General features: G+C 47.3%; 1 protein-coding gene across 2 annotated transcripts in view; it reads left to right on the forward strand.

The window, feature by feature from the left end:
* The window catches only part of HLCS (holocarboxylase synthetase), a 201,260-nt gene that overhangs the window by 13,062 nt on the left and 173,291 nt on the right, over nt 1–14,907 (forward strand). For both annotated transcript variants that reach the window (XM_032865347.1, XM_032865348.1), the window contains 3 exons: nt 5,361–5,523; nt 7,355–8,301; nt 13,596–13,778. In XM_032865347.1, the coding sequence (XP_032721238.1) occupies nt 5,361–5,523; nt 7,355–8,301; nt 13,596–13,778 (1,293 nt within the window). The remainder of the gene's footprint in view (nt 1–5,360; nt 5,524–7,354; nt 8,302–13,595; nt 13,779–14,907) is intronic.

Here is a 14,907-nt window from a genome sequence, read left to right on the forward strand (position 1 = left end):
GAGAGAGAGGAGGAAGCAGGCTTCCTGCTGAGCAGAGACCCGATGCGGGGCTCGATCCTAGGACCCTGAGATCATGACCTGAGTTGAAGGCAGAGGCTTTAACCCACTGAGGCGCCCAGGTGCCCCTATGGAAGGGATTTCTGCCAGGAAATCCCTTTGTTTGGGGCTGACCGGGGCTTCCTCTCCTTTGATCTTCCGGGTAAGCCTTTGGTTTGACTTCCCTTTTCTTTCTCAATCCCTTTGTTTCCACCTCGAAGTGCAAACCAGCAGCGCCCTGTCTGCTTTTAGACAAACAGTGCTGGATGCATGGGTGACAGCCTGACGTCGCTTTGATGGAGGACATGCGGCCGCCTGGGGAGTTTGCATGGTCTGCGGCTCCCGGGCCATGTTTCTACAAAGAGGAAATGCACTTAGGTGGGGAATCAGCTGGCTGAGTTGAGAAACCTGATCAGGACGTGTGTGTATTGTTCTCTGGGCGCTTCCTGTCCTTCCCCGGGTTCGTTTAACTCCCAGGTCTCTCCTTCAGGGGTGTCTGGGAATTTAATTATTGGCTCCTTTTACACGAGGTGCTTGCTTTGAGGCCCAGCTCCACACCCGTGCCCGCTCCAGCAGGGGCTGAATCAACTTTTGGAACAACTGGACGTGGGGCTGGGTCTCCTCTGGCTGAGTGTTTGTCCTCCATGCATGCATTGCCTGCGACAGCCCCGAAAACAGAGACGCGCTAGCCTGGCGCTGGCCCTTTCACGGTTCCCACCCTCCCTCCCCTGCAGAGTCAGTTCTTGCCCAGGCCAGAGTTTGTCCTTTCATCCCCCTGAGCTGGCATCCTTCCTCCATCCTCCAAGCTGGAAATCAGCTACATACCTGCAAGTGTCAGGTCCGCGCTCATCTCGGATCGGAGGCGGAGGGTGTGAAATGTGGAGCCCCATCCAATCGCCAGTCAGGGGAGTCCTGCTCCTTCTGGCTCCAGGTCTGGTGGGAGGTGGACAAGTGGGCAATCAGGTGGAGGGAAGGCTACCCGCAGAGCTTAAAGAAAATCCCGAGGGTTCTCTTCCTCCAAATATTCTAGACCCATTAGTGGGTTTCAACCTTTTTTTTTTTTTTTTTAAAGATTTTATTTATTTATTTGACAGAGGTCACAAGTAGGCAGAGAGGCAGGCAGAGAGAGAAGGAAGCAGGCTCCCTGCTGAGCAGAGAGCCCGATGCGGGGCTCGATCCCAGGACCCTGGGACCATGACCCGAGCTGAAGGCAGAGGCTTTAACCCACTGAACCACCCAGGTGCCCCTCAAATCAGTTTTTGACCACCCGGGGGATATGGTCCCCGCCGAGAATACCTGCTTTCAGGATGCCATGTTTAGCATAGTAAGTGCTCCTCTGTTGACCAGGCACTTTGCCCATCATTCCCATTTATCTCTCCCAGTAACCTTGTGAGGTGGGTAATCTTACTGTTTCCCCCTTACATACAGGAAACCCAAGCATAGAGAATTTGAGTGACTTGCTTGGGTCACACACCTGTTAGTAGGAGGAGCTGGAACATTTGGGTTCTGGAGTCCTCCCACTATCTAGGCTGTCTAGGAGCAGTGTGGGAATAAGCAAACTACCTTGATTATTTTCTTTTTAAAATTTACATATGGGGCGCCTGGGTGGCTGAGTGGATTAAGCCTCTGCCTTCGGCTCAGGTCATGATCTCAGGGTCCTGGGATCGAGCCCCGCATCAGGCTCTCTGCTGGCGGGGAGCCTACTTTCCCCCCCTTTTCTGCCTGCCCCTCTGCCTACTTGTGATCTCTCTATCAAATAAATAAATAAAATCTTAAAAAAATAGAAAATTGACATATAATGCGTATGCCATAAACCTCATCCTTTCGAAGTATCCAATTACAATTCAGTGGTTGTGCAATTACCACTATCTAATGCTGTTTTCATCACCCCAAAAAGAAACACATATCCATCAGCGGCCACCCTCCACTTCCCCATTTCCTGGCCTGGCAACTGCTCATCTACTTGCTAACTCTTTAGATTTGTCTGTTTTGGATATTTCATATAAGTAGAGTCTGTAATACGGGACCTTTCGTTACTGGCTTCCTTCACTTAATGTGATGTATTTAAGATTCATCAACGTTGTGACATGAATCAGTATTTCATTCTTTTTCTCATGACTGAATAATACTCTGTTGTATGGAGAGATACATTTTATGTATCCCTTCATCTGTTGATAGACTTTTGTGTTGTTCCCCCTCTTTGGTTATTATGAATAATGCTGTTATGAACATCTACTTAGAACTTTTGTGTGTGCACATGTATTTTCAGTTCTTTTAGTTATATACCTGGAAGTGCAATTGCTGGGTCTTTTGGTAACTCTGTGTTCAAGTTTTTAATTTTTATTTATTTATTTATTTAGATTTTATCTATTTTAGAGATAGAGAGAGCATGAGCGGGGGTAGGAGCAGAGGGAGAGGGACAAGCAGACTCCATGCTGAGCTCAGGCCCTGACGTGGGGCTCGTTCTTGACCCTGAGATCATGACCTGAGTTGAAATGAAGAGTCAGATGCTCAACCAACTGAGCGTACCGCCCCTGCTCCAGCCACCTAGCACCCCTGTGTTTAACTTTTCGAGCTGTACCACTCTTTCCCGAAGAGGCCAAGCCGTTCTGTATTTCCACCAGCAGTGCAGTAGGGCTCTGATTTCTCGGCATCCTCAGCAACACTTGTTGGAATCCATCCTTTTGATTATACCCATCCCAGCAGAGCTGAAGTTTCTCATCGTGGTTTTGATCTGTGCTTCCCTATGACTAATCAGGGAGGTCGTGCATATTCTCAAGGGCTTATTGCCATTCGTATATTTTCTTTGGAGAAATGTCTGATCAGATCCCTTGTCCGTTTTTTTTAAAAAGTTTGCTCATTTATTTGAGAGAGAGAGAGTGAGAGAGCATGTGTGAGAGAGCACCAACAGCGGGGAGGGGCGGAGGGAGAGGGAGAAGCCGATTCCCTGCTGAGCAGAGAGCCCAATGCAGGACTCCATCCCAGGACCCTGGGAGTGTGACTTGAGCTGGAGACAGATGCTTAACCGACTAAGCTACCCAGGCGCCCTGCCTCTGTCCATTTTTAAATTGGATGTTTTGTCTTTATTGTTGTAGGAGTTCTTTCTTTCTACATTTTTATACATTGTGGGTACAGGTCTTTTTATCAGATATGTTATTTGCAAATATTTTCTCCCATTTTGTGGATTGTCTTTCCACTGTCTTGAAGCTATTCGTTGAAGCACAGATTTTAATGAAGTCCCATTTATCTGGTTTTTTCAAAAGTACAAGATTGATATGCTGTCTGCGAAACCATTGCCTTGTCTGAGGTCATGACAATTTACACCTGTTTTCTTCTAAGAATTTTATAGTTTTAGCTCTGATATGGAGGAATTGACCCAGTTTGACTTGACTTTTGCATGAGGTAGGGGGTCTGTTTTCATTCTTTCGCATATGGATATCCCGTTGTACCAGCACTGTCTGTTGAAAAAATTGTTCTGTCGCTGTTAAATTGTCTTGGCAACCTTGTCCAAAATCAGTTGTCTGTAGGTGTGTATGTGTGTTTGTTTCTGTGCTCTCAGTTCTATTCCACTGATCTGTCTTTCTGTCCTTATGCCAATTGTCGACTTTTGAACCCCTCGTTTCCTGGGTGAGCAAGTTCCCTCAAGGCAGTGGTGGCTTGGCTCATGGGAATTCCCTTTCCCCTCGCAGGGTCAGGATTTACCCCAGCGTTGGGCCCACCATGCTTCATTATCTAATCGTTTCTTCAGTGCTTTCAAGGTGATGTTTTATTGATATTATCAGCACTTTCTCATTGTTCAGCAAAAGTTAGTTCTAAAAACTTAACCTATCAGTATAAAAAATGGAATTCAAAATTATTTATCTCCAATTATGAGATTTGGGGCAGTGTATTCCTGAGATGATTTGTTTTGGGAAGTAGGGAAATTCTTCATGGCATCTTTTAAAAAGACCACTCTATCCACTTGCTTTTTTAAAAAAAAAATATTTTTATTAACATATAATGTGTTATTTGCCCCAGGGGTACAGGTCTGTGAATCATCAGGCTTACACACTTCACAGCACTCACCGTAGCGCATACCCTCCCCAGTGTCCATCACCCAACCTAGCCACTTGCTTTTAAAGCCAGATTCATAATAGCCAAAAATCGTGGCTTTCATCATTGAGCACTCTGCTGCCCCAGGCTCTCTGCTGGTGGCATTATGTACTCTGGAATCTTGTTAACACAGCAAACCCACAGGATGACTGGTGCTCACATCATTATTCCTGTTCTATGAATGAGACATTCTGAGACTTGCCTGAGGACATGCAACTAAGAAAAGTCCAGTTGGACCCAGACCCAGGTCCTTGACTCCAGAGTCAGGCTCCTAACCCACCCCCCAGGGCTCCCCTTCTTATCCCAGGTTCACATTCTTCTCATAGAACCCCCCCACCGCCCCCTTCCCACCCCCCCCCCCCCCCCCTCCCCACCCCCCCCCCGCTTCCCCCCCCCCCCCCCCACCCCCGTCAAGGACTGAGTTTTTTTAGCGGTCAGTTTCCCTGCCCCCTTGTGGTGGGAATGTGCATTGGGACAGGCGGGAGCTCTCTGGATGGTCCTTGACAGTTGTTTTCCCAGTTGTAGGAATCGAGGGGAAGGCCCATGTGGAACTTCCAATTCCGGGGCTGAGGCTGCAGGGCTGAGGCGTGCAGGGCGTAAGGAGCTCCAGAGAGAGCTCGGGGCCCAGGACGGGGAGGTGCATACATGTGCCTGAGGGGGTCCCAGTGCAGCTGATCTCAGACCACACCAGGGCAAAGCTGGTCTACAGGTTACATTATAAATCACTGGATATTGTGGACCTGTTGCTTTCTCCTATTTCCTGTTACTAAAGGGCACACTGATGTATTTCCATGCTGGAAAATGGCCCTTTCCCCTTTCAGCTCCTTGCAAAGCAGTGGAGCCTTCAACTGCTTGCTCTTAAAAGAGAGGGACGGGGTCACTGGGGGATGGGCATCAAGGAGGGCACATGAGGTGATGAGTGCGGGGTGTTACACGCGACTGATCAATTATTGAATGCCACACATGTTGGCTAATTGAATTTAAATACAAAATTAAAAAAAAAGAAAAAAATAAAAGAGAGGGTTGTATGTAGTGCTTTGGAAGCCCTGTTGTCAGAAATAAGAATGTTGGAGCCAGAACAACTTTGATGGTAATAAAATGCAGTCTCCAGTAACTCACTATGTTTGACCGTAACTTCGGGGTGGGAACTAAAGGGAAAAGTATCTGCTTATTTTAGAGAAGAACAATCTCACTGTCTTTCTCTTCCTCCTCCCTCACTCGTGTTTTCTCAGATTGTGAAGTGGTCGGACTGCTGCTTGCCGTTAGCTTACAGACCTGGGGACCCTTACCAGTTAATCGCTGAAGCAAGCGTGGATGACTTCAGTAAGCTGGGTGTGGCGTTCCTGGAAGACAGACTCCAGATGGCTGATGGATTGGTACCTCAAAAGATCGTTTGTACGTGACCCTGGAAGTGTTTCCATCGGGGGCACCTGCTGGCTGGGTCAGAAGAGCAGGCAACTCGTGATCTCTAGGTCATGAGTTTTAGCCCCATGTTGGGTATAGACACTACTTAACTAAATAAAAACTTAAAAAAAAGGAATGTTTCTGTCTTATCGGGAGACCATTGGTTATTAGCTTAAAGACTGTTGAACCCTCTTGTTCAATGTGGCGTAAAGCAAATGCTTATCTTCAGTTTAATGCGGTCAGTAGGTTGGATAGAATTATAACGGTATGAGATTCATACATGTGTATTAGTTTTTTTTGAGATGCTTATCCCTAAGTATATCGATAGTGCTTTTCAATTTCTTTTTTTCTTTTTTTTTTTTTTTGAGTGGGCTCCATGCTGGGCCCAACATGGGGCTTGAACTCACAACCCTGAGATCAAGAGTCAGACCCTTAACCATCTGAGCTTCCCAGGCGCCCCAGTGCTTTTAAAATTCTTAAACAAGGGGGCGCCTGGGTGGCTCCATGGGTTAAAGCCTCTGCCTTTGGCTCGGGTCATGATCCCAGGGTCCTGGGATTGAGCCCCACATCCGGCTCTCTGCTCCGCAGGGAGCCTGCTTCCTCCTCTCTCTCTGCCTGCCTCTCTGCCTACTTGTGATCTCTGTCTGTCAAATAAATAAAATGAAGATTTAAAAAAAAAAATTCTTAAACAAGGATTTCCCATAATTGCATTATCCACAAGATGGCGTGCAAATGTAGAACCCATATAACATTTGCTTTCCACAGTCTATAAACAGTATAACAAGTTCGTAGACTGTAGTTTGACTGAATGGAAAGCACAAAGTTCTAATTCTAAGAGTTTTTTACTATATATATGTATATATGTCACAATATTTTGGGATACATCTTTTTTTCAGGAAACATGCAAAATATTTTCTTTTTTTTTTTTCTTTTAAAGATTTTATTTATTTATTTGACAGGCAGAGATCACAAGTAGGGGGAGAGGCAGGCAGAAGGAGAGGAGGAAACAGGCTCCCTGCTGAGCAGAGAGCCTGATGTGGGGCTCGATCCCAGGACCCTGGGATCATGACCTGAGCTGAAGGCAGAGGCCTCAACCCACTGAGCCACCCAGGCGCCCCCAAAATGTTCTTTCTTAATTAGACTTAAAAATTGAGTTTCTATGTCCTTGAAAGTCTTCATTTGTATCTTGAGCAAATGACTGTTACCAGCTCTGGAAATCCTTGTAACTCACTTAATTTCCCCATTTGGCATGTGCGTATGCCTGATACGATGTCAGGTGCATAGCAAGGGGTCCATCAATGTTTTTTGAATCAGTGATTGTAAACTTCTATTCAGGTCCTGAGATAGGATCCTGGGAAGACACTTTTCCCCCCACTGATCCTAAGAAGTGTCCCAAGAGCCCCTTCTGCGTGGGCTCTGCCTGGGTATGCTAGATGTGTGCCTTTTTTGTTTCTCAGTTTCCTTATAGGAGACTGACACCCAAGCAATTGATTCTGTAAGTAAGTAGGCAGTTTCCTCTCCACATCTCCCACTTTGTTCGCCAGCCACCAAACGGATCTGGGTCTTCTGATTCACAAGGGAAAGGTGTTGTGGAGATGTGGGATTTGGAATTTCACTCTGGGGAAGGTCGGGCGCACCCTCCCAGCAGGTGGGAGCAGTGCCGGGTTCCGGTCCCGACGGAGAGGTTCCAGTGGAGGCTGCAGACTTGTGGTGGGGACGCAGGTGGGCGCCGAGGGCGGGCTGCCCTGCAGCGGGTGTCATGGAGTGCGTAGAGCGCCGGTAGGTTTTGAACTGATGATTGTCTTTTCTGTTCATGTTTTAGCGGTGCACTTGCAGGACTGTACTCTGAAGGCCCTTGAGGATCAGACCTCAGATCAGCAAGCCCAGACCCTACAGCTGAATCCCAAACCTTCCACTGAGAGTAAGCCTGAGTCAGACGTTATGGCGTGCGTGGGTAGAGAGGACCCCAAGGTTCTTGGTGCAGAGCCCACTCTGGGGAAAGGGGGTGCCTCTGGCAGCGAGCCTGCTGGGGACCGTGACAGAGAAGTGGGCTCTGTCGAGCACTGTCCCCTCCATCTGTCTAGCTGCCACGAGTGTCTCGAGCTTGAGAACAGCACCATCGAATCTGTCAAGTTTGCATCTGCAGAGAACATTCCAGATCTGCCCTACGATCACAGTGGCAGTTTGGAGGATGTTGCTGGTGATACCCGCCTGGAGAGAGAAGGGAGGAGAGTCAACGTCACGGGAAAGGCCCCCAACATTCTCTTCTACGTGGGCTCTGCCCCCCAGGAATCCCTGGGTAGGTTCCAGGAGATCCGGTCTATTCTGGTTGACTGTGTGGACGCTGACAACTATACGCTCTACCACCTGTCACGGGAAAGTGCTCTCAGAGACCCGTGGTCAGACAACTGTCTGTTGTTGGTCGTTGCCACCCGCGAGGCTATTCCCGAAGACCTTGCCCAGAAGTTCATGGCCTACCTTTCCCAGGGAGGGAAGGTGTTAGGCCTGTGTTCGTCCTTCACGTTTGCTGGCTTCCAGGTGGTGAGGAAGAGTGTGCTCGAGGAAACAGTCCAGAACTTGGTTTTCTCCAAGGCTGACCAGACCCAGGTGAAGCTCAGTGTCCTGAGCAGTGGCTTCATTTATGAGGAAGGCCCTGGGGAGCGCCACAGCCTGGGCAAGCTCCAGGGTCACCTGGAGAATGAAGACAAGGACAGGCTGATAGTGCAGGTGCCTTTTGGAGAACATGGAGGAGAAGCTGTCCTTTGCCAGGTACGGAGCTGGCATCCGTGTGGGGATCTCTGGGGACCTGACAGTGAGTTTGCTCTTTAAGACCAAACACCAAAAGGGTCAAGTGTCTGTGCTCTGTTGGGCACTTTGGATCCCTGGCTGGGAGTTTTTGCTGATGCTGAATAGGTTTAGACGAGGGCTTTCCTGCCACATGAATATACCATTTCACCAAAACACTCGGGATGGAGGAACACAGCAGAAGGTGTCATGGCTGATTAAGGGCTGCTGGTTAACCGAGAATTAGAAAATTCTCTCATTTTGATCTATGCTGGTAATAAGCTTTCCAAAATGCATTAGTCTACTCTCTTGTCTCAAAGCAGACTGTGGTTGATATACTCGAACCTTTTAATTAATGTAGGGAGTTGAGAGCACCTTGGGCTGGTGATTTTCAGTGCTAATAACCCTCACATTACAACCTCGTAGCCGATGGCGGGGGTTGTGTGAATGCCCACCAACTGTGTGGTAGTGAGTGTGGAAAACTTACTAAGTCCTAGTTCTTTCATGATTTTGTCAATCTTTAAGTGCCGAGAAAATTTCAGATAGGATATTGAAGCGGCTTAAATTTATGGCACATTAATACAACTGACCCTTGAATAACATGGCTTTGAACCACGTGGGTCCACTTGTGCGGCATTTTTGGGCTAAATACGATATAGTACTCTAAATGTATTCTCTGTTCTGCATGGTTTTCTGCAGCTTACTTTATTGTGAGAATAGAGTATATAATATGTGTAATATACAAAATGATTGACCATGTTATCAGTGAGGCTTCCAGTTAACAGTAGGCTGTTAGTAGTTAAGTTTTTGGAGAGTTGAAAGTTATATGCGGACTTTCCACTGCACAGAGAGGTCGGTGCCCCTCACCCCCACGTTGTTCAAGTCTCAGCTCTATATAGGTAAGGAGAAAGTGGAAAGGGAAAGGAAGGGTCAGGCTACCCCCCTCTTCCCAAATCCTTTGGCTCATCTCCTGTTTTTTGTCCCCGCTTTCTTTTTCCCCCCTGTTCCTTTTTTGTTTGTTTGTTTAAGCCGGTGGGAGCAGGATAGACTGTTTCCAAATTCCTGATCATCGACTGCAAACTTTTTAATGCTTTAAGGTGGAAAGTTTTTGTTAGAGTTAGATGAGCCCTTGTCCTTAAGGATTTGTTATCTAAAGAGAAAGTTAAGTAGATGTAGATATTTTACCCAAAATAGTTCCCAGGATGAGTGTTAGAGATTTTATTATAGGGATTTTTTGTTTTATTGAGTTGGAGAATCGTTTCCTTTTTTTGTTATTTATTTTCATTTCATATGCTGTCCTAGGAGCTAAGTCTCTTGGCTTTTCTGACCAAACATTCTTCAGGGGGTCATAAATTTCTTCCTTTACTATCCCAAAGCCCATTCATTTGTTCTTAAGATAATGCTCAGGCAAAGATGCATATAATTAAGAAATCTGGACAGCAGGATAGATGAACGATACAAGCCAAGCTGGTTTCACGTAGGCCACAAAGCACATGAATCCATTTGGAGGCGTAATAAATGTTCCTCTTATCTTTTTCTCTGCAAAGATGGTAACTATAGCAACCGTGCATTCTCAGAAAATCCACTTAAAAACCCGACTTCCTAGAGCCATATTTCAGTTTTGAATAGTGACTTTTACCACCTCTGTGCGCAGACTTGTACTAGAAAATTGATTCGGCACCGCTGCAATCCATTTTTCTGAGTGACATGGCCATTGCACTTGCCGCACCATTTAAATTGACCCTGTTACCGTCATAAAATTTGATACTGCAGGCATTGGTCTAGAAAAAAAAAAAAAGGCAATATGATGCAGCTTCAAAAATCAGATTCAGAGGATTAGAATGTCGTTTTTGATTTTAAATGACTTCCAGTCTCTGTGTGACAGGGTCACTGCTTTTGGCTCAGACCGGTGTCACTACAATACCTCGCCGCCAGGAGCGGCCAGTGAATGTTACTGTGGGCTGGTTAGTTTTCCTCTTTCCCTGGTCAATTTCACAGTCTTCATTGCTAATAAATTGAGTAATGATGTAACCCGGTAAGAGGGGCAGAGCACTTCAAGGGCAGACCACAGCCGTGTGGTGGGCAGTGGTCTGGCGGCCAAGGAGCTGCATGTGCACGCCTTGACTGCCCGTCACGAGGAGGAAGGACATTCTCATGTTCTTGCTGTGACGATTGCGTTTGCAGGGGAGGTTTACGGCTGAAGGTTAATGCTGACATTGGATCATTGAATGGACCAGGACTTTGGCACGAAGTTGCCCACATGGACTTAAAAGTACTTTTATTTCCTCATCCCTGGTGCTGTTGACGTTTCAGGTGGATCCCGTTTTGTCATGGAGTCCTCCGGGCCATGCTCTGTAGGGTGTTAGCGGCCTGCTACCCTCTAGCTACTGCCCACAAGCAGCTAACCGCCCTCCACTCCCTCCGTCTGTGATTGGAGATTTTAGTTCAAAAGGCCTTAACTTTAGAAGAAGCCAAGGTGTAGAAATGGGCCCATCAGTATGGTAACAGTATTCTAGCTGGGGGATGAGGTGCGTGTTGGGGCCCACGGAGGACCAGGAGTGCAAATCCCGAAGCAGACACTGTCTGTCCTGTGAACTGAGGTATAGAGCAGGAGGAGGTCTCGCTGCTTCTGTTGTCAAAGCAGCAGCTGTCAAAGCCTGCAAAAGCCCTCCTCACACAACGCCAGTGGTTGTTCATTCTTTCTTAATTTTTTAAAATTTTAAAATTTTTATTTTTTTAAGATTTTATTTATTTATTTGACAGAGAGAGATCACAAGTAGGCAGAGAGGCAGGCAGAGAGACAGAGAGAGACAGAGAGGGAGGAGGAAGCAGGCTCCCCAGTGAGCAGAGAGCCCGACACGGGTCTCGATCCCAGGACCCTGGGATCATGACCTGAGCCGAAGGCGGAGGCTTTAACCCACTGAGCCACCCAGGCGCCCCTCTTAATTTTTTTTTTTTTAAAGATTTTATTTATTTGAGAAAGAAGTGAGAGAGAACACAAGCAGGAGGGGCAGAGGGAGAGGGAGAAGCAGAGTTTCCCTGAGCAGGAAGCCTGATGTGGGGTTTGATCCCAGGACCCTGAGATCCTGACTGGAGCTGAAGGTAGACACCTAACCCACTGAGCCAACAGGCCCGCCAGTGGCTGTCCTTTCTCTTACCTCCTGGAGCTCTGGAGGTCTGCTTGTAGGGTGAGCCCTCCTTTTCCTCCTGGGCCTCACTCATGTGTGACTGTGAGTTCCACATACCTCACTCTGGGTGCTTCTTGGGTCTTCTGTGTTCACTTAGCCTGGGGTGCACGTGTGTCATTCCTCACACTCACGCCCTCTCCTCTGGGCCGAGGTCGGGGAAGAACGTCACTCGTTTTATTTCTGCCACCTGTAAGGGGTCCTCTCCAGGAGAACCACTGGCTTTGTCCGCTGGGGAGGAGAGGCTGCAGTTAGGGAGAGAACGCAGGGATAAAAGGGACTCGGATTCGGATGCCTTGAAGGATTTCTCTTCTCTGCCTGAGTCTCTCTCCACAGCTGTTTGGAGGACAGACTCACTCCTGCCCCTGGACGACAGGAGCAGCCCTCAGCTGGCCCGCCATAGCGTGGGACATGCTGGACCGTCTCTATGAACCTTTTCAGATTGGCATCAACTTTGCACATTTGGACCATTTTGGACAGGACATTTGGACAGTGTTTTTGACTTGGTTAAGTCTTTGGTGGGAATTGAAAGAGATTACATTGCCTGAAGGCTGACCTCTTGCTTTTTGTTTTCATCATGTTCCTGTAACATCAGGTCAGGAGCCCTGCGTACAACAGGAATCCACAGCTCATCCCTGGCAAAAGCGAAATAAAATAAAGCCAACATGCTTAAGTTGCTCAGTATTCTGGCACCTTCCACGGCTCTAATGGCTGGTTAAAATCTGATCTCAAGAGGACGAGAAGTTCTAGTCTGTTTGTTTATACCAAAGCACACACCACTGATTGGAAATTTCTAGCTGAAAGGAGCTGGAAGTTCTAGCATGTTCCTTCAGAACAAGACAGACTGTTGATTGGTGGGGCTCTTTTATTTATTATTGTTTTCTAAAAAGATTTTATTAATTAGAGAGAGAGAGAGCATGAGCAGGGGGAGGGGCAGAGGAATAAGCAGACTCCTGCTGAGAAGGGAGCCCCATGTGGGGCTTGGTCCCAGAAACCCTGAAATCAAGACCTGAGCCCGAGGCAGTTGCTGAACTACCTGAGCCACCCAGGCGCCCCTAGACGGGGCTGTTTTAATTTTAAGTGGACCACGAAACCCGAACTAGATAAATGAAGTCCTGAATCTTAAATTCAATCCAGGTGAGGGAGGGTGGTGGGGCGGGCATTTCTGGGGTCCCCCAAACCCCACTTCTTCGATTTGAATGCCTGCAAACATGCTTACAAAGGTGAACGAGGTTCCTCTCCTTCCTGGTATTGTTTCCCGGTGGTCATGACTAACATGTAGGGTGCGAGTTTTCACATGACCCATCGTGCCTCCTGGGGTTCAAGAGCGACTTTATTATTATTATTTTTTTTAAAGATTTTATTTATTTATTTGACAGACCGAGATCACAAGTAGGCAGAGAGGCAGGCAGAGAGAGAGGAAGAAGCAGGCTTCCCGCTGAGCAGAGAGCTCGATGCGGGGCTCGATCCCAGGACCCTGAGATCATGACCTGAGCCGAAGGCAGCGGCTTAACCCACTGAGCCACCCAGGCGCCCCTTCAAGAGTGACTTTAGTTGGCGTCTCAGCACAATCCTATTTCTAAGTTTTTGGTTTTTTTTTTTAACATAATGCATCACTTATTTCTGGGGCACAGGTCTGTGATTCATCAGTTTCCCACAATTCACAGCACTCACCACAACACATACCCTCTCCAGTGTCTATCACCCAGCCACCCCACGCCTCCAGCAACCCTCAGTAAGCATTAAGAGTCTCTTATGGTCTGTGGTTTGTCGACTAATCAAGTTAAGCAACTTGACCAGGGTCCCCTGGTTAGTGGTGCAAGTCAGAACCCGGACAGAGTCTGATTCCTCTCCAGGCTCGTGTCCAGCACCGCCTTTCCGCCCGACCGCCGCGATTTCAGTCGGCTCCTTTGAATCTTTTTACTGCTTGTCACGACTCTCCAAACGGTCAAATTCAACGTTTACATACTGTTGATGATCAGAAGGATTTCTGTTGAGGTTTTCAGAAACACAGGTTAGGAGAAACGCTGTTTCTCCTAAGGTCGGCAGGTGTCCCCGATTCACGACTTACGAAGCGGTGTCTTTTTCCCTCAGGCGCACTTAGAACTGCCTCCCAGTTCTGCAGCGGTGCAAGCCCCGGAAGACTTTGATCTGCTCAAATCAAGCAATATCAGAAGATATGAAGTCCTTAGGGAGATACTGACAACGCTCGGCCTAAACTGTGACATAAAACAAGTTCCTGCCTTAACACCTCTTTACTTGCTGCCTGCGGCCGAGGTGAGTGTCTGCTCTGGCAGGAAGGGGACGCCTCGGTTGCCTCTCTTCCATGTGGTGTCCCTGTTGTTTCTCCGTGGTCTCGATTTTGATTTCTGTTTCTCTTTTGCCTTTGGGGTCGGGAACCATCTTAAAGATATCCAAGTATAACTGGTATTTTTGGGGTTTGTGTGCAAGGGAAGGAGAGAAGACTGTTGGAGTTTAGAAGCTGTTCTGTCTGAAAGGGCACGGCCTATCCACTTTAGGGGGCATAGGGTCACTCTTTCATGTGCCAAGAGTGTATTTGGAAACCACAGTTGATTCATTTGGGATTAAAGACCTTTGTTTTGATCCGGGTCTTTCTCAGGGAATGTCTGGATGGGAAAAATCCCAAGTTTCGTTTCATTCGTGCTGATGTCTGCCATCTTGTGGCAGAAGGGGCTCCGAGTTCAGTTCCTAGGGTTTAGTGGTGTCTGAAAGGAAAATGCCCGCGGAGCTGGGAAGGTATTCAGGAGTTTTCCTGGACTTTGTCTGCATTTGATGCCTGTGGTTGTTACCTGGTTTGGGCAGTTGGCCAGATTCTCTGGGGTGTCTCCTGCTAATGCCTTTGCTTTGCCAAGCTGTCGGTTTCTTACTGATTGTGGCAAATTATTCGGAGGTCTTCTTCCTATCTCCCCTAATAGGGAAATTTGTGAATTTAGTGTGATATAACCCTGCAGTTTCAGCAAATGCCTGATCATCCCGCTGAATTTAAACACCAGACGTACCTGCTTGCCCTTGAAAAGAAAAAACTTGGGGCGCCTGGGTGGCTCAGTCTTAAAGCCTCTGCCTTTAGCTCAGGTCATGATCCCAGGGTCCTGGGATTGAGCCCCGCATTGGGCTTTCTGCTCAGCAGGGAGCCTGCTTCCCTTGCTCTCTCTCTGTCTGCCTCTCTGTCTCCTTGTGATGTCTGTCTCTCAAATAAATAAGTAAAATCTTAAAAAATAAAAAAGATTAGGATACCTTATGGGATTGTATGAAGTTCACAAGAAATAATATCTGTGAAAGTTTGGTACAAATTATATTATTTAAAAGACAGTTCAATTATTAATATTACTAGATAATTTGGAGTTTTAATAGGTTACGTGTGTATAATGTACCCAAAAGTGCCTGA

This window comes from Lontra canadensis, unplaced genomic scaffold (genome assembly GCF_010015895.1).
Source record: "Lontra canadensis isolate GAN:19392208 unplaced genomic scaffold, GSC_riverotter_1.0 scaffold29, whole genome shotgun sequence".
In the NCBI taxonomy this organism is placed as follows: Eukaryota; Metazoa; Chordata; class Mammalia; order Carnivora; family Mustelidae; genus Lontra; species Lontra canadensis.